General features: G+C 43.2%; 1 protein-coding gene across 1 annotated transcript in view; it reads left to right on the top strand.

Moving 5' to 3' along the window:
- The first annotated feature begins 18,435 nt into the window (after positions 1–18,435).
- P3h2 (prolyl 3-hydroxylase 2) overlaps positions 18,436–20,029 on the top strand; it is a 145,261-nt gene continuing 143,667 nt past the window's right edge. Inside the window, exon 1 of the mRNA XM_032900041.1 lies at positions 18,436–19,050. Coding sequence (XP_032755932.1) covers positions 18,583–19,050 — 468 coding nt within the window. The 5' untranslated portion in view covers positions 18,436–18,582. The remainder of the gene's footprint in view (positions 19,051–20,029) is intronic.

The following is a 20,029-nucleotide window of genomic DNA, read 5'->3' as shown; positions in this document are numbered from 1 at the left end:
TTGTTCAAAAGAAGAGCAAATGCTTCAGATCTTACTCAATTGATAAATAGAACGCAATTGCATGGGAAGAAAAAGCATGATGAGAACAGCACTGCTCTATGATTTTCTCTTAATGGTTTCTAATCTTTTCTGGCAGTTGACTACCTTAACTTGCAGAAAGAGCCCTTTGAAAAATAACCAGATCATCTTTGAATGCCAAAGAAATATATTTCATTTTAGTGTAGCTGCCTTCCACTCCTAATCAGAACTTTAATATTCTCAATGAAGACGCTCCTTCCTAAGAGTTAGGAGTCGAAAGGAAAAATGCAGTTTCCTGTTTTCTTCTATGCTCATTGGAAACTATAATTAAAGATTATCGTACCTTTCAGTGTGAATGCCCAGCAGTTAATCACTTAGGTAATTGAATGAATTAGAAGTTTCCATTTTCTTTTCCTCTTTGAGCTTTCAAGATTAATAATAATGAACTAGGATTACCCAGTAGTAATCTGGAGGCTTGGATACTAATATTCTTTAAATAAATTAACCCTGATTCCTGAGTGTGCAAATAAGTGGGTTCTCCATCTACATTTGTTTCTTGTGCCTTTTCTTGGACTCATTTTCTTATCTTTGTTTGTTTTGTTCTATTCCAATGTATTAGTTTTTGTTTTGTCTTATCTTATTATCCCTTAGAACCCTGTTTATTTTCTACTGAGAGATAGAAAAGGCATGGACACAGGTGAGAGGAGGTGGAGATGAACCAGGAGGAGGAAGAGGGAACTATAATCAAAATATATTATGTGAAAAAATATATTTTCAACACAAGGAAAATAATAGAAGAGGAGGAGGAGTAAGTATTAGTAATACAGTCAGAGTAGAGCTGGGAGAAAAGCATTTAGATATAATTCAACAAAGATGAAAGGTACCACGTGTACATTTAAGAAAGGAATTTATTCTGACTTTAAGATTCTTTTTTCTAATAACATTGTGTGTGGAAAAATCAATTTCCATGTCCCTGTAAAATCATATGAAATTATTATAAACACATTTGCTTTCTATTCTGAATGCAACCTAGTGTCATTAAACTACCAAAATCAAATGCTGTTTTGGCCTGATTTTGTTACAAATTCTTATGGCTTTATTAAGAAAATATTGGCCCAGTCAATGATAAACTGTATGCTTTTGTACTTTTCAAGAGTTTGCAGAAACTTATTTGCTATGTCTAGTCATTCATTTATTAATCTACGACAGCGAAGTTAACCATCCAGAAACACTGTTATGTAACCTGTTTTTGAGTACCTAGCATTCTACCTGCACTGTTCATTTGCTTAATTTTCAACCACATTAAGTGCTAGAAAATAAAAATAAGCGTATCGAAGTTCTTGTTTGAATAGCCAAAGAGGAAAAAAAAGATAAATTCTTTGTAGGAATGTCATGCATAAATTTGAAACACAAAAACACAGTTCTCACCTCAGTTTCTTTGGACACTGTGAAGGCAAGCTTATTAGCACAGCTTTAAGAGAATCAAGAATTCATGTTTAGGTCCGTCTTACCTGTTGCCATGGCAGGCCTTGTGGATGTTCATGGTCACTGCTGCCTTCAGAAAACATGCAGAACTCCGTGATCGATGCTGACTCCATTCTCTGCTATGGGAAAGGAAACTTCTTTTGTAGTTCTATCAATGGCTGCAGGCTCATAGCTGAGAATAAGAGGCACTGAAGATTTCTGTGACAACCTCCTTCACCTCCCCCAAAGAGGAGAAGAAAGAGGAGGAGGAAGAGGAAGAAGAGGAGGAGGAAGAGGAATCGGAGGAGGAGGGAAAGGAGGAGGAGGAGGAGGAGGGAGAGGAAGAGGAGGAGGAAGAGGAGGAGGGAGAGGAGGAGGAGGGGGAGGAAGAGGAGGAGGAAGAGGAGGAGGAGGGAGAAGAGGAGAGGAGGAGGAGGAAGAGGAGGAAGAGGAGGAGGAGGAGGAGGAAGAGGAGGAGGAGGAAGAGGAGAGGAGGAGGAAGAGGAGGAGGAGGGAGAGGAAGAGGAGGAGGAGGAACCAACTAGAGAAATGGAAGTTCTGCAGTTGGTGAGAAATAATAAAACTAACATTGAGTTCTTACAGCAAAAAGAAAAAAAACATGTATTAACTCATTCAATACAATATCTCATCATCGTGTTATCTAATCCTTATTTTAAATGGGGGTGGGGGGCCCTGGAGAGTGGTTAAGTAATCTACCTGGTGTTCCTTGACCAGGTAGCACAGGAAATAGAATAAGATTTTTCTGTATTTCTGACTGAGTTACCCATAAAGTAAGCATCAGTTATCAAAACAAATAATTTTCCACCCCTGCAGTTTTGTCCAATCAATGACATCTAATATGCATGAAATAAGATGATCTTTGGAGACAGATTGTGAGTGCTGTTACATGCACTTGCAGAGGAAGACTGCCGACTTCTCACCTCTAACATAGCAGTAAGAGAGTCAAGGATATGAAAGAGCTATGTAGGGTTTTTCCAGTGACTGGACAATGGAAACTCTGTATCTCCCCAACTTCTGAGATAGTTTCTTCAAGCTCTAAACTGGAAAATCAAAGTAGCAAACCTAAGAATCAGTGTCTGCTTCAGTATTCAGGGTTTCACATCAGGTTAGGGATGCTCATGCTCTTCAAGGGCCTTTTAGAGGTCATGTGAGAGAAGACCTACACAAGGTATTTTGGATTTGCCTCACAGTGTTAACTGGGATGGCAAGGAACTTCTAAGAGCTTCACCAACAGAAAGGTTGGGATTTGATCATCTGCTGGTCTATACAAGGCAAGGGCAGCAGCTTTCTTCATATATTGGGTCTGCAGAGCTTAAATCATTCACTAGGCAAGCAATCAGACGATAGCTGTCTTTCTTTTTTCTGCCCAAACTCCCATTAGAAAAATGAAACTTAAAATAAAAGTAAATGACTGAAAAGAAAGTAGAGACCATAAAAGAAGGATTTTGCCACTTATGACTTCACCTTATCCTCAGTGAAGACTTAGAGTCAGACATTGACACAAACTTGACCATGGAAGCAATAGGATGGTGTCTCAGAATCAAGAGTCTCTTTAGTGTCTTAGGATATTATGGTTTTCCAATTCAGATTGTGTCTTAGGTTACTCTTTCTGTGGTAAATCATTATAACTAAAACATCTTAGGGAAGAAAGGGTATATTTGGCTTACAGTTCCATAGCACTGTACATCATCAAAGGAAGTCAGGACAGGAAACCGAACAGGGCAGGAACTTGGAGGCAGGAGCTGATGCAAAGATCATGGAGGGATGCTGCTCACCGGCTTGCTCCCCATGGCTCACTGAACCTGCTTTCTTATAGAAGCCAGGACCATCAGTCCTGGGCTGGCACCACTCACTATGGGCTGGGCACTCAAGCATCAATCACTGATTAAGAAAACGCTCTACAGGCTTGCCTACAGCTCACTGTTCTGAAGGCATTTTCTTTTGAGAAAGGTTTTGTCTGTGTAATCCTCACCATCCTGGAACTCGCTCTTTAGACCAGGCTGGCCTTGAACTCACAGAGATCCACCTGCCTGTGCTTCTGGATTAAAAGCCACCACTCTCTCCAGCCAGCTGAGGCATTTTCTTACCTGAGATTCTCCTCTTTCATATGACTTTTTTCTGTGTCATAAAAAATCCAGTGCTGATTGTGATTTCATATAAAGGGAAGATTTTAGTCTAAAAGTTAAAGCAGTGGGCCTGGGAAGGACTCATGGTGGAGCAGGGATATTTACTGCCACCAATTAAAATGTAGCAGACACTGAGGAATGCAAGTGGTTGTATGAAACACATGTCTCAAGCTTAACTTTCAAGTTATACTAGCAAAAGAAGAAGCCAGTGTCCAAATCTCTTTATCTTTCAAAAAATAGTCAGACCTCCAAACATTCTGTTGGATTATGTCATCTGATAACCCATGATAATGCTACCTGCTCCTGAAAGTCTGGCTGGTCTTTACATAAATGACTTAGCAAGGGAATGCCGCAGACAAAACTAGAATTAAAATAATTACACTTAAGCTTGTGGCAGTCAATCTTGGTAGTTAACATTTCATTTGCAAAGGGTTATAAATCCCTTTGTTGTTTGCCTTATATGGTTTTCTTTTTTGTTGTTATTGTTTTTCTTTCCAGCCTCTCTCCTCTCTCTCTCTCTCTCTCTCTCTCTCTCTCTCTCTCTCTCTCTCTCTCTCTCTCTCTCTCTGTATTTACATGCATTCACACCCATATATGTACCTGAATTTGGTGTCTGATATCTTCTTCCATTGCCTTTCTATGTTTTCTCACATCTAGGTGATAACTATTCCTGACTCTGATTAGCTTCCAATATCAGAAGAGATCAGTCACAAGTAGGGTGGTATGTCTGTTGATTCTCATTTATTCTTGGAGGAAGAGTGTATTGAAACATTGACCTCACAGACAAGACTAGTCTTGGTAGACATCTTGCTGTGGTATTCCCCTGCCTCACTCTTCTCAGGCTGGAATAGGTGAACTCATGGTTACCAAACATTACATGTTTTCAGGGAACCTGAAACTCTAGACCTCTTGCATGGAAAGCCAGAGGAATACTTGCTTATAAAATGTGGTAGATAGTTGATACAATGAAATGAAAAATATGTAACCTTAATATTAAAGAACTAATAAGCAAGACAATATGGAGAGTAGAACACATCTTGGAAGTTAGAATATCACCCCAAACACACTAGAATATTATGTAATGTTCATGCAGTATGTGTATGTATATGCATATATGTATGTGTGTATATATGTATGTGTGTATGTATGGATGGATATGTATGTATACATGCATTTGTGTGTGTATTTGTGTGTGTGTGTTTGCATGCTACTGCATGAAAAAGAAGTAGACATGAGGAATAATTTCAAAATGTTTTGAGTAGTGATGTGATTTGGACAAATTTCGTGAGAAGGGAAAGCCTTTGAACGTATACACGAGGGGCATCAAGTGGTTAAAGGTGAGGCTGCCAAGTCCCATCATCTGAGTTTTATCATCTAAATCCACATGATAAAAAGGACTGACGCTCACAAGTTGACTTCCTAATGTATGCCCATACATGCACACACACACACACACACACACACACACACACACACACACACACACACAAACTTATTTTTTAATGATGAATTTAGCCAGGCACAGTGGCACATGCCTTTAATCCCAACAATCTGGCAGGACCATCTACTCCAGTTAAGGCTGACCTGGTCTACAAGACAAGTTCCTTGACAGCCAAGGCTATATCCAAAAATCTTGTCCTGAAAAACAAAACAAACAAACATTTGTGGGGCAGAGCTTAAATAAGACACATGTCTACATTTCTCTGAGGTCCACATCATTAGATTGGGACTGCCTCACACGCCTGGTTTTGATTCTGCAAGCTTGTTCCAGCCGTGCCTTGTATTTAAACCACTGTCTCCACTCCTTCTCGGAGTCCTTACTGTACCTTGGCTCTTTCTCCATCTGCTCCAATCCTCTGTTGCTGGATCACAGCTGCCCTTCTGATTGTTCGATCAGATGTTTTGTTTTCCTTTCTCATTCTTCTCGACTTACAGACTAGAGGTCAATGGGAATAACCTGTCCCGTGAAACCCACAGCACACCACATCCAAAAAGCAAAGTAAAAGAAAATTATCATTCTACAACTTTTCTCCAATTCTTGTGTTTTCAAATTTGGGTCCTTGATAAAGTGGTGTGCTTTCTTTGTCTGCAGGGCTGTCTTCTCCATTTGGTCTTATCTGCTCTTTTCTAAGGCTATGTGGGCTGAGTGTGGGCTGTATTTCAAAATGAGTGTCTTTCAGAGCTTCAAAGCAGCGGTAACATTTTGCTTTCCTAATATACTGCATACGAACAATGACTGAAGTGGTGTAAAGGATCCAAAGCCCTAAAGGACTTTTCATACACTTATTAAAAGAGCATAGATTTCCTTTTACCAAGATTGTAGGGAAATCAGTCAATTATGCAGCAATTTCATCGATGATGAAGACTTCCATCCTGGCAGACATCTCCGTAAGACAAAGGGCGTCCTAAAGGGAAGCAAAGCACCTGATTATGTAGGGAAGCTCTTTAATCTAAGGAAGTAAATAACTCAAAGGCTTCAGAAAGTCCTAAAAAACATTCAGTACACTAGCCAGTCCATGCTCTAGTACATATGAGCAGTGAGGACTGCTGAGAGACTTTCCCAGTAAGTTTAGCTTCTAGGATGAGGTTCGGATCAATCACCTGGAAGCGGCAAAGATCAGCTTGGCTTCTTGGACAGGACTCATCAGAAAAATTGAGCTGTCTGGGGAAAAAATGACAATCTGTTGTGTCACCTGCAAATTGTACAAGTTCCACCTTTCAATAGACCTATCCATGGCCTAGTGGGCTTTGGTGGCATTTCTGCTCCTGGGGTCAACCCCTCACTCATTCGTCTATTTTGAGGCCTATTATGAAGTTATGTTTTAAGTATAAATTACTGCACTTAAAAGATCTATAGACGAAAAATGACTCTAACCTATATGTCCCACTTCCCCAAGGACAGGTAACTTCCTAGAATGCTGGAAACTGTTCATGGAAGATAATGAGCCTTGTAGCTTCAGTTCCATGAGCAAGGTTGGTTGCCCTAAACACACAGGTTGAGCTCGACACACGTAAGTGGAAGGTACATTGGCAGGGTGCACATCAAGGTGTATACTTGCCCCCAGTTGGACAAAGGTGGGAGGTACATAGCTTTGTGGACTTTGCCTTCATAAAACCTGCCTGATGTGATTGTGGCCATTCTCTGGGAGTCCTGGGTGTGGACCCGGTCAGTGTCCATCATCTTGGTCAGTTTTTAATAATACTTCTTTCAAATTTGTCTCAAAAAGCATGGTAGTGGACTTATTCGGCCCCAGTGGAATCAGTACTGTACAATAAGTCTTTCTCTTTGAGCAAGTTTGACTTCCATGCGATTCTTACTTTGATCTGTTTTCAAGTCCTTATCAGGTTCCCTAGGATAATGGTTTACTACAGAAAAGGAGAATCCACAGTCCTGATAAATCCATCCTCCTCCCCTACCCAAAAGAATCTGAAACACAAAAGAGGGTTGTCTATGTTAACTCCGGTACCAGTTCACTATATGCTTGTCAGCTAACAAGTCACTCTCCCTATCTAAACCTGCTGTCTTCAACCAAAGTCAGAAAGTGTTCTCAGAGCTTTCACAGGCTTGTGTCTGTGGAGCTTCCAGTTCGTGGGCTCTGAGAAGCCCAGAGTTATTTCAGGCATTTGTCTGCAAACCCCATTTTACTGTATGTCTCAAGCCACACATTCTTTTTAGTTGCGGTAAACCCCCTGGCCTGCGTGAACCCCATAAAGATTGAGATAAGCCTTAGAATAGTCTTAAGCCTGGATCCCCATTCTGCTATCCAGAATTTATGATTTCCTTTTTTATTATTGCCTGCATATCTGCTCATGGGTTTATGCTTCAAAGGGTGACTGTTCTGTTCGTGGCCTTTTGAGATCACTGTGTCAGCTCCTGAGTTTGATTGTGACCTTAACCGATTTGAAGCATAAATTTGCTTTTTGTTTCCTCTAACTTCAGTGATTCTTTCCTCATTATTTGTGTGCCCTGTGACCCTAACAGTCATTTATTGGACAGCTTCTATGAATGGCAGCTCATGAATGATGTCAAGAAACGGGGGTATAGCAGAAGCGATATCTGTGGTAGATACCGGCACTGTCCCTTGGCTAGCTGCTGTTACCAAGTCAGCCCTGAACCTCATTCACTGACATATGCCCAGATACAATAGGGAACTTTGGACAAGCAAATCCTGAGGTCAGCATGCCACCTTATCAGGAAATATCTGAGAAGTGTTGATCTACATATACTCATATATATAAAATATTCTGGTCACCCTAGTTCTTTTTCAAAATGTCTGATGAAAGGTTATCTTTTAAAAAAGGCCATGGACAAAATAAGTGAATAAATAATAATTTACTTCTGATTTTTAATATTTTTATGAGAAATCCTTAGTCAATTTTGGCACGATCTTTTAACAGGGAGGGGGTCACAAACTTTGTCATTCAAAATGAGGCCATGAATAAAATTCAAGGATAAAGTCTTAATTTTTCGCCTTTTATCCCCTAAAATTACAGAAGAGAATCCCTGCAGAATGTCTACCATTATGAATCCCGTAGTGGACTACTGAACTATAGTTATGTCTTGAAGTCAGTTCCTAAGTATACTTGGCTAAATTGGTCTCTGGACCAGCCACAAATTCCTAAGGTAAACTGGCCTCTGGACAAACCCTAAATTCCCATACAATGTGACCTTGAGCTAAAGGTTAACAGCCTGACCATTTAACTGTAATTGCTCTGTTTCTGTAAACAATGCTTCCTTTCTGTATAAATCACATTTTTTTCCCTTAAAAACTCAAATCAAATGGAGGTTGGGACTGCTTCCTGCCAATCTGCTTAAGACAGTCCCTCTGGGTGTCAGTAAAGACTCCATTCGACTTATTTGGGGGTGCTTGGGAGTTTTTCTCTTCAGGTACCCCATAACAAGACAGAACTTGAAGTCTGAAATGCTTTTGGATGCAGTGTTGAAGCTGATGTCCCTGGCTTCCTTAAGGGGTATTAGGAATGAAGACGGGGACAGAGAAGGAGACAGACCTTCAGCAGTGACTCTTTTCATAAAGTTTTCCCTCAAAGTGTAGCAAACTCCAGAATGTAGAGATTTACTCCAGAAAATGAAGAGCAATGCTCGAAATGCAACTGTTTCCTTCTAGATAGCAAATGACATGGGGGGGTTGATGGGCTGTGGAGAAAGAGAAGACACAGACAAAAATTTCCTCTACCGTACAACATAACTCAAGGGCTTTGTGCAGGAAATGCCCAGGAGGGCAGGCTAGGCAAGGACTCGCCTGTCTCTTTATCATTTTATGTGAGTTCCTGTGTGCGTGCGTGTGTGTGTGTGTGTGTGTGTGTGTGTGTGTGTGTGTGTGTGTGTGTGTATGTGTGTGTGTATGTATATGTGTGTATGTATGTATATGTATGTGTATGTACGTGTGTACATGTGGTATGTGTGTACATGTGTGTGTGCGCATGTGTGTGTGTGCACGTATGTGTGCGTGCATGCATGTTAGTGAGCACACACATGCATGTGTGGGCATGTCGTGCTTCTGTGCAAGTCGAGCACTATGGAACCTGAAGTAAGGCTATTGTTTATCAGTAATTGACTATGATTATTATAAAGGGGATTACCATTCAGGGAAAAGGACTGTGATTCTTTAGCAAATTAACTTTAATCATGCTTTAATGAGTGATTTTGTATCTTCTGAAATGTACCATAATTGAAGAAATGTCACCTAAACTTGATTATGTGAAATAAGTTATGGAATTTTTTTAAAAAATTAATTTTGATCATAAAGCAATGTATTTAAAACTCTCTTTAATTCCTCATAAACATTAACATCATTGCAGAGTGAGCATATAGTATTTTACGGTGTCCGATTGAAAGAGAGTAAATAATAGTATCAGCCACCTTCATTTTAACAAGTCTATTTATAAAAAGGTTAAGCAGCAGAGACAAAAGGAGAGCAAAATTCTGGACTGACTGAACCAGGGAGTGTGTAGGGTTCTGGAGGAGGCGGTTCACACACTATGACTTGCCTCAGAACAGCGAAAGCCTCGTGCTCTGTTATCCCAGAACCACAGTCTCTGAGAAAACACTTTCTAATGATTGCAGGGAGAGCTGAGGGATTAGCATTTAACTTCACAGAGCCTGGTGTAGGAAGAGCAGGAGCAGTGCTCTGGCTTATGTCACCAGGGATGTGATAATGTGACTGTGGTTTTGAACAAAAGACCTGAGAGATTGCAGAGAAGGGAAGGGACTCAAGACTCAAGTTCCGTTCATCCCTGTACCGCTGAGGGTGCGAGTGGCCCAGAAGGAGATGGCTTGTCGAACATATCAAAACTAATTAACCCCTGGCAGACGCAGCAACGCCAAAGGATTTTGCCAGAGTAGTCTTATATGTCTATCTCTGTAAGATATCAGCTCACTTTAAAAAAATTGTATGTGTGTATGGTGTGCATGTGTGTGTTGTAGACATGTTCAAATGTATGTGAGTATGATGGATGCATGCCAGTACTGGTATATATGTGCATGTTGAAGCCACAGCACTTGATTGCTTTCTTGGTCATTTATTGAAACAGTGTCTCTTGACCGAGCCTGAGAATGATGATTCGGCTAGTCTAGGCAGCTACTGTACTGTCGCTGCTTCATAAGGCCTTGGGTTAGAGTTGGACTGATACATGTGCTGGACTTTATACCAATTGGAAATTGGTTCTCACACTTGCAAAACAGGTGATTTTTCTCCCCAGCTACCAAATTTTGTTTTGTTTTGTTTTTATTCAAATGTCATTTGTTAGAATGTAGACACAGTGCTGAGGTCTGAGGAGTTACCTTTTCCCCTAGGCTGTTAAAGCAGAGATAATTCTAAGTTTCTCTCTGAATGGGTTTCCATTTGGGAGAAATGCATTTGGCCAGGTCATGGCTTAGAAGCAATCTGAGAGTGTAGAAGGAGCTTTCAGGAGTGTCGGGGGGAAGAAGTCACAGGCTGGTGCAGAATAAGTGGTCCAGTGATCAGAAGGTTAGATTCGCATTTTACAGGAGCCAAGAGGAGTAGCAAAGTCAGAATTTAAAGTATCATGGACGAATGAGTCCCATACTGCTGAATGTAATGAGTTCTACGAAGTTTTTGTTTGTTTGTTTTTGACTGAATTCTTTTAAATCAAGTAGAATATTAATTTTAATATAATACATTTAATACTTCAGCTTTGACCATTTAGTTTTGTTCCTAAGATTTTGTCGAATGGTTTAAAAGTTTTCTAAATAAATTCAATATCAACTTCTTTACTCAAAAGGAAAACAAAGTTATTTTCTTTGTTTAGATTTTCATGTTTATGTGTGTATATGCATGTGTGTACGTGTGCTTGCCTATCTATGTGCCTGTGTATGTGTGTGTGTGTGTTGTGTGTGTGTGTGTGTGTGTGTGTGTGTGTAGGCTCCTCTATCTCATTATTTTTTACTCTATTATTGATACTAAATTATACTGAAGGTTAATTTTGTAACAATAAATCATATTTTGTTTAAATATTATATGTTAAATGTTAAATATTAAATTTTATGCTCCCTCAAAAGCAATTTCTTCTAGATTTCCATCAGACAAAGGTGTTCACTGATAAGATGTTGAAATTTCTAGGGGTGGAGAAGGCCTTCATGGGGCTTGGAAAGGAGCCATCCTACAGTGGGTTGAGATGGGGTACTCAAAACCCGGCATCTGTCACAAAACAGGAGAATGAACACTGAACGAAGGAAGAAAGATGATAGGCCAAGTGCTCCAGGGTTTCCTCATTCCTGATTCAGATCTTGTTGAGCAAAGTCAAACAGAATGAGAATGACTGGCACAGCAGTGTGGGGTGAGAGAGGCAGGCTCCAGACCCTAGAATTCACAGCATCTTCTTAACAGCTAAAGCTTTGCTGTCCTTGGCTCTGTTCAATTCGCTGTAATCCCACCATAAGAAGGCTTGGAGCTGTTCAGGAAACAGAAAAGTTTCTAGACTTGACGTCCTGTCGTAGGAGGGATTCTTGCCTTGGACTTTGGTACAGGAAAGAGACTATCCTCGGTAATGTGGGTTTAGGTATAGATTCAAGCTGAATTCTGGAAAGTTTGCTTTTATATTCTATCTGCTCTAGCTAATTTCTACTGCTGTGACAAAACACTGAGCAAAGCCAAGTTAGAGAGGGGTTTATTTGGCTTCCTCTTCCACATCACCATCCATCAGTGAGAGAAGCCAGGGCAGGAACTCCCACCTCTCCTCAGGGAGTAACTGAAGCAGAGACCATGGAGGAAGACTGTTTATTGGCTTGCTTCCTCTGGCTTGCTCGATACCTTCCTAATACCTACATCCACCTGCCACCCACAGTGTCTGGTTCTTTCACATCAGTCAGAGAAAGTGCCCAATGGACCACTCTGATGGAGGAAATTTCCAAACTGAAGTGTACTTTTTCAAGAGACTATGGTTGACAAAAGCTAACTAGTACACTACGTCTTTGTTTGCAAGTTTGCATAATTTACTTTTTAATTTCTCCCTATCCCCCAATATCGTGAATCAAATACTGTTGCCAGACGGTGATAGAGCTTTTAATCCCAGGACTTGGGGGTCAGAGGCATGGTGAGTTTGAGGCAAGCCTGGTGTACAGAGAGAGTTCCAGAACAGCCAGGGATGCACTGAAACTTTTTCTCAGAAAAGAAGATTAAATAAAGTTACAGAGTGTAGAGAGAATATCTTTTGTATTGTATGGACACATCACCTGTCAATGAGAAAGCCTGTCAATCAAAAAGGCCTATGGGTTAGGCAGGAAACAGAAGGTGGAATATCTGAGAGGGGAAAGAATTCTGGGATAGAGCCAGGTGCAGGAAGATGTGATGAGACAGATGCAGGGTTCTTGGCAGAATGTAGATTAAGTAATTGTGTTACCGAAGTTATGATCTAGTCAGAGAAGAACCTAGCTATGTGGCCAAGGTATTTGTAAATGTATTTTGAGTCTGAGTATTATTTCCAGGAGCATGAGCTAGGAGGAAGAACTAGGCATAACTTCGACAGCAGAATATATTGATCTTAGGATCCTTAATTAGTATTTGTTGGACCTGAACAAAGTTGAGAATTTGACGCCACAGGGGAACTTGATGTTAATCTTCCACAAATCAAGTGGTGGTGTGATTATTCTTACATGTTCCGTGTTTGGATTTCTGTCTAGATCTCCCAGAAATGCAGAAACCACTAAGCTGTTTTTGTGGAAGTGGATTCAAAACACGACTCTTTTGAAGTCAACTTCTCCATCCTTTTCCCACTGAATAGAGGCCCGAGAGATAAGCATTTCAGTTTTGCTGTAGACAGACAGACACAGCATCAGTCAGGAGCCCTGCTAGAAGTGGGCAGGCAGTGCCTGAGGGATGATTCTGACAAGGACTGAAAAGCATGCTGGGCCACGTTTAGGCTACACTAGCAGCCGAAATGCAGGGTCAAGTGACAGAGGTGTTTCTCTCAAGGTGACTTGTCTTCCTTTTCTTTTTCTTCCTCTGTGGGGGAATGAAGGAGTGCTGCTTGCTAGCTTGCCCTTCACGGCTTGCTCAGTTTGTTTTCTTATACAACCTAAGACCACCAATCCTAGAGGGCATCACCTACAGTGAGCTCAGCTCTCCTACATCAATCATTCATTCATAAAGTGTCCTACAGACATATCTAATGGAAGCAACTTCACAATTTAGGTTTTCTCCCCAGGTAACTGCAGCTTGTGGCAAATTGAAAAAAAAATAAATAAAAGTGCTTTACTCAAGGACTCTTGAAGGTTAAGTGACAGTGCTTGTGAAAGACACAACAGTCTGGTATGATAGACTGCATTCCCATGGCAACCATGCTTTCTGCTGCTTATATTACCTGGAGAATGGATACCATTGTTTATTTACCCTCCTCCCATCTTTGTTGTTTAACAAAATATGAGTCTTCCAAGGAAAGGAGTTAGAACGTCTCCATGACAGGAGCGCAGAGGTGGAATGTGCCCATGGTTTGTTTGGTTTGGAGTTTTAAAGCCCCATCAAGAGTGAAGGTAAGCAGGGGAGTGGAGCTACTGAGGAAACTGGGACGAAAATGAGAGTCTTGGAATGTGGCAGCCCTGTTTGATTTTAAATGTAGGTTAAATATTAATCTTTCTAAAAAAAAAAAAAAAAGATTCCTTCCTCCTCTAGGAAGGCCTTTGTCGCTTACTCTCTGATGCTGACAGACTGTTGACTGGCCTTTCACACTCACTTGGGTGGAAGAAGAAATAAAACTTCAGATGATCCTATTTGTGTAAGAAAAAAAAAAAAGAGTCTCCCAAACAACTCCCTTGTCGCCAGCATCAACACTGGCTGAACATGGGCTGAGCTGTTGCACAGCGAAAATTATTCCTTTCATTTCAAAGGCATCAGATGTTTGGGGCAAGCAAAAGTCCTGGCTGGCTAAACAGGATCAAAATAAACTAGTATCACATTTGCTTATGGAAAGCGTCGATTAAATCTCCCGCTGGAGTCTGAGTAGACTTTCTGTTCCCTCAGAAGGTTTTATAAGAGGGAAGTCAGCTCAAAAGTCTAAGCTGACTTGGAGAATCTAAGAGGCATTTGAAGATCGTCCCTCTCCAGAATTCCTTTCTTCTGAGGGAACCCTGCAGCAAGTGTGCCTGAGCTGATGACTTATAAACAGAAGTCAAAGGAAACCCGAGCTTCTGGCAAGATCCATTCCAGATATAATACAAAGAGAGACGATTGGATGCCTCTTCAAGGTTTTGGATGAGCTCTCTTGTGCTTTGGCTGTTCTTTGAAATCGTAAGGAATGGGGATAAAAAGTGGAGTTCCCAGCTCTCAGTTGTTACCTATCTTGGCAGAAATGTCAATAGTTTCCAGGAGCTCTTGTCTCAGACCTTAGTATCTCTCCCTCTCTCTCCCTCCCCCTCTCCTTCCTCCCTCTTGCTCCCTTTCTCGATTCCCTCTTCTCTCCCTCCCTTACTCCCTCCATACCCGTCCCTTCCTCTCTTCCTTTTCTCTGTCTTCTTTACCCAATTCATTTCTTTCTTTTACCTTCGAGAAAGCAGTTCATGAAAACACTATCACCCCGTGTTCTGTGACACTCAGTATACTCTCTATTCCTTGGTATGTGCAATCAAGCATCTTCTTCCTTCCATGTCTGTCCCTGTGCTGTGAGACCTGTGGGTCTCACCTTCCTCATTTGTATATGGGAATTGGCCAAAGCTAGCCATGCCAAATTACACTCTGTCTCAGAGCTTCTAAAGTTCATCTCGATTCTTAAGGCTTGTTAAACATTTCTTGTGGGAGACTTGTCCTTTATCTTACAAGGCATTCATTGTTGCCCTTTGCATCTACCTCATAGACACCAATTGTATGATATCTCTACCCACCCAACCCCCTAGGGTTGACAATGAAAACTGTCCCCATTGTCAACTGTACCTGGGTGGGCACATATTTCCTGGCTGAGAACTGCTTGCTGGCTTTCAAATTTGTTAACTCCTAGGTCTGAGTGGGCCTGGCTCGATTCTATTTAAATGCTAGGGTCTTTGCAGTTTTTGTTGTTAACCTAGTTTTTGATAATATGATAAAGTTCAAGAAAAGCTATCTATAAGAAATTAGACAACAAAATGGGGAATCCTGTATTAAGAGCTTCAGCATTGGCACATAAATTGTCAGAAAAGCAAATTTGGGGTTCCGTCACAGATCTAATAAACTAAGAACCATAAAATGGGCTCAACTTTTTTTTATCCAACTTTAAAAGGCATATCTTGGGCTTGCTGCAGAAAACAGATAGTAGTACAAACCCCTACTACTCCAGAATCCAAGACTCATGAACATGCCCATATCACATATAGCTCACAGAACATAGTGGCTATTCCTGGTTGTCAACTTGACTATATCTGGAATGAGCTACCATCCAGAATTGGAGGGCTCACCTGTGATCCAGATCTTGAGGCTGGGAGATACAAGTTTCTGATCTGGATCTTGGCATGGAGATCTTAAGGCATTAGTGGCAATGAGAAGTTTAGGCCCAGGCAAAGTAGTGTACACTTTTAATTCTCAGGAGCCTAAGACAAGAAGACCTCCGAGTTTAAGGTCATCTTGGGATGAAACAATTCCCAGATCTAGGTATGGTGCTACACACCTTTAATCTGGGCCACACCTTTCGCTGGAGACCTAGCTAAGGACATGGCCAGCACATCCGTTGGAATCTAATTCTACAGAAGACCAGCTGAAACAACCAGCCTTGGGGGACTGAGAAACTACTAGGTTCTTAGATTTCCAATTCACAGCTGACTATTGTTGGGGAGTTGGACTACAGACTGTAAGTCATAATAAATCCCCTCAATATAGAAAGACATTCCATATGTTCTGTGACTCGAGCGAACCCTGACTAATACAAAGACTTACTCCTCAATATAAGGCATTTCTAAAGACGGTAGTTTTCAACCTTGGTTTCAGAAAAGAAACAACTGGGAAGCTTCTGCAAATCCCATCGGTTCGGTGGTCATCTTTGTTTGGGTTTCCTCGCTATGAAGAGACACCATGACCAAAGCAACTCTTACAAAGAACAGCATTTAAGTTGGGGGCTGGCTTACGGTTTCAGAGGTTTACCATCACCGACTTGAAGGAAAGGATGTCCACATCCAGGAAGACCTGGGTCTGGAGAAGGAGCTAAGAATTCTGTATCTTGATGAGAAGGCAGCCAGGAGGATGCTCTGATTTCATACTAGGCAGAGCTCAGACAAAGGAGGCCTCAAAGCCCACCTCCACAGTGACTCACTCCCTCCACACCTTGTGACAGTGCGGCTCCCCATGGGCCAAGCACTGAAACACGTGAACATAACAGGGCCAAACTTAATCATTACTACATTATACCAATTAAATCAGAATCCCTGAGAGCTGGGACCAAATATAAATGTTTATCAGATCCTTCCAAAGTTTTGAAAAAATCTGAAGGGTTACTTAAGTGAATTATCTACCATATGTTGTAGAGAAGTACAACATAAGGTTTAAAAGACATGTCACAACTGGAAGCCAGTAGGCTGTTTGTGAGCTATGAACTATATAGGCTTTGAATTCGGTCCAGGGTCTTCTCTCTCAGGTTTTCTAGCTCTGTCCTGCCAGAAGCAAGCATTTTACCAGAGCACACCGAATTCCACTTAGCATGTTCTACAACCTTATTTTGTGTCAGCCTCCTGTGTTTTGCATTCATCTCTGGTATGTCACCGTAAACTTCCAGAAGGAAGGACACTGCTGTAATCACCTCTTCTTTCCCCCATCATCCATACACCAGGGGCAGGCACTTAAAGACATTGATTTAGTGCCACACACTCAGTGCCATAGGAATATCTATGATGTAGAGCTGAGACAGGCAAAAGCATCGTAACATTGGATCTGTCTCCCAAACACCATCTTCTATTCCGTGTGCTTCAAACCCTTCTCCACGTGGGTCGATGATTTTTAGACTCTGGCACCTCTATCTGAACAGTTCATGACCAGGAGAAAAAACTCTATGCGAATTCTGGAGCACTGACCATCTGAGGCAAGCTCTACACTGGCGCTTTCCCATACTCGGAAACAGACAATTTTGAGAATTTTGGTAAAAAAGTTAATATGTACATGAATCATTTTTTTTTTCAGTTATGTAGCCAGAGCTGTTCATGGCCAAAGGAGTGAGAAACTCGAAAAGAACAAGGGAAAGGTTGTGACACTCTGGCCACCTCTTTGAATGGTGGCCCTTTCACACAAAAGCTTTCTTCGGGCAATTCCGGTCAGCGGGACAACGTATGTGGCTCTTTCCCATTGGTCATCCTTCCAGGGGCCCAGAGACTAAGGTGAGATTCCCACAGACAGTTCCAGACAAACAGAATTCCATAGAGCAAGTTGCAGGCTAGACTCCAGAGTCTAGCACACTTTTTTTTCCTTTTTCTGAGAGCGTGGAGCCAACAGACAGACAAGAGGGGAACACCTTGGCTAAGAAGGTATTTATGACCCAGCAGCAGGGGAGGAACAGGAAAGCCTCCAGCTAGTTCCTTGACTCTGGCAGCTGTTTCTGTCAGCGTTCCCACTTCTAGATTGATGTGCATTGCCTAAATCCGGGGTACTGGGTTTGTTAAACTGACTCTTTGTTCAACTCTCACAATACGGATTTATGTCTCAATATCACTGGACATAATTGGGCATTTGGCTGCTTTGGAAGAGGTAAGTAACGGAGGCCCAGTGCACAAAGCCGCACATCTGGAAAACTTCCAGAGGCAGAACTTAGGTACAGCTTCACTCTCCTCCAGCGGTCTGAACAGGAAACTCGGATTATTTATCGTTCTTGCTCACTCCTCACATTCAGTGAGGGAACACATCCACACTCAGCCACAGGAGAAGGCACGAGGGCGACTGACCCTGCCCTACAGAGGGACGGGAAGCTTCTATTTTTGTGACCCAGAGCTACGTCCATTTTCTGCTTATTCTTAGCTGCACAAACTTGAGCAAACCACTTTCTTCTCAAACCTACTCAATTGGCCAGAGCTCCTCCCCTTCTCTAACACTTTTCAACCAGACTGAAATGGCCCTTCGTGCTGTATCTAAGGGTGAAGGACTACAAAGAGCAAACCCACGTAGATTCCAGAAAACGACTGTGGGCCTCACTTCCCCATCGTCTTCTGCCATCCACAAGGGACCCCACACCCAAAACTTGTCCCCCAGGGTCCGCCTCTCCCGGCGACGCTAGCGCTCAGGCAGCTGGAGCGCGGCTCGCAGAGGCTCGCCGGCAGGAGGAGCGTGTGAGCTGGAGGCGTCCCTTTAAGAGCGGCCAGCCCGGCGAGCCTCCGCCTCCAAGACCGCAGAGCTGCCGGCGGTCACCTGGGACTGTCGTGCAGCAGGACCTCGGCAGGACAGGCGCGCTAGCTCTCGGAGCCAGAGCGGGGCTCGAACGCGAGGTGCGGGGGGCAGGCAAGGAGCGCGACTGTCCCCCTCCACGGGTCCGGCGGAGGATGCGGGAGAGCACGTGGGTGTCGCTGCTGTTGCTGCTGCTGCTGCCCGCGCCACAGCGAGGCGGCCCCCAGGACGGTCGCGGGTCGCCGGAGCCGGAGCCAGAGCGCGGCCCGCTGCAGCCCTTCGACCTGCTCTACGCCAGCGGCGTGGCTGCCTACTACAGCGGCGACTACGAAGGTGCGGTGCGGGACCTGGAAGCCGCGCTGCGCAGCCACCGGCGCCTGCGAGACATCCGCACGCGCTGCGCCCGCCACTGCGCCGCGCGCCGCCCGCTCGCGCCCCCAGGCGCCGGCCCCGGAGCGGAGCTGCCCTTCTTCCGCGCGGTGCTCGAACGAGCGCGCTGCTCCCGCAGCTGCCAGGGCCAGCGTCTGGGCGGCCCCGCGTCCCGCCACCGTGTCAGCGAAGACGTGCGCAGCGACTTCCAGCGCAGAGTGCCCTACAACTACCTGCAGAGGGCCTACATCAAGGTACTGAACGCGGCTGAGCCCATCACCAGTGTGACCCTTCCTAGGGTCCTTCCCGGGGTTGGGGTGGGGGGTAGTTACTGCTCTGCAGTCCATCCAGCCCTTCGAAGTGACTCTGTTTTGCATGCAAGTAGATACCCAGAGACTAGATGGAAGGGGGCAGATCAGCTTTGCTCTGTGTCTCAGTCAGCATCGTCCTCACTCGCACGAGTGGGCTGTGCCAATAAGATCATATCAAAAGTGTCTTTCCACACTTGGAGTGGTTGCGGTCCACCTAGACGCTAGAGTAGCTGGAGTAAATTCATTGACATAGCCCACTGCTGATCTCCTTTTGCTGGTCCGTCCTACTCTGCGGTCTGACCTTCTGAGTTTAAGAAACAGCCCTAAACGGCCATAAACGTTATTTCTCTTCAACTATAGAAAAGCAACGGGGAAAAGGTGTGGAAGAAGAATGCTTGAGGCTGTGTGAGGCAATCTACTAGAAGTGCAGATTTCTTTGGTACTGCTTCAGATTCCTGGGGTTCCCCCTGTCCGGGACTACTTCACCTCACATGCACAGTGCTCTCTGCTTTTACCGCGTCTATGTAACTTCCCCGAAGTTGCTGTCAGGAGGTATACAATCAAAACTGGCATATCCCAGACCCGCAGTTCAAAAGACCTAACTAGATGCATAGCAGACAAAATGTAGAATGAATTCCCCAGTCCCCCACTTCCACAGACTAATGTTTCTCCGGGTCACCTTTCTTCCTATGTCCTGGCTTTCTGAGTTAATATATCTAGATCTTTCCCACAGCGGTGGGAGGAGTTAATAAGGTCACAACAGAGAACAAATCTTAGAGCTCCAGCGTGCAGTGTACACGGTGTTGAAGTTCAGGAGTTGACTAGTTTGGGTCAAGGAGTGAGAGAAACACCAGAATTCTCTCCAGGATTTGTGTGTTGTTTGTTCTCATGTGCGTTCCAATGGATTTGCTAAGACATGTTA

The sequence above is a fragment of the Rattus rattus genome, chromosome 4, assembly GCF_011064425.1.
Source record: "Rattus rattus isolate New Zealand chromosome 4, Rrattus_CSIRO_v1, whole genome shotgun sequence".
Classification (NCBI taxonomy): domain Eukaryota; kingdom Metazoa; phylum Chordata; class Mammalia; order Rodentia; family Muridae; genus Rattus; species Rattus rattus.
Note: the sequence above shows the minus strand (reverse complement) of the source record. Positions and strands in the feature narration are given on the sequence as shown.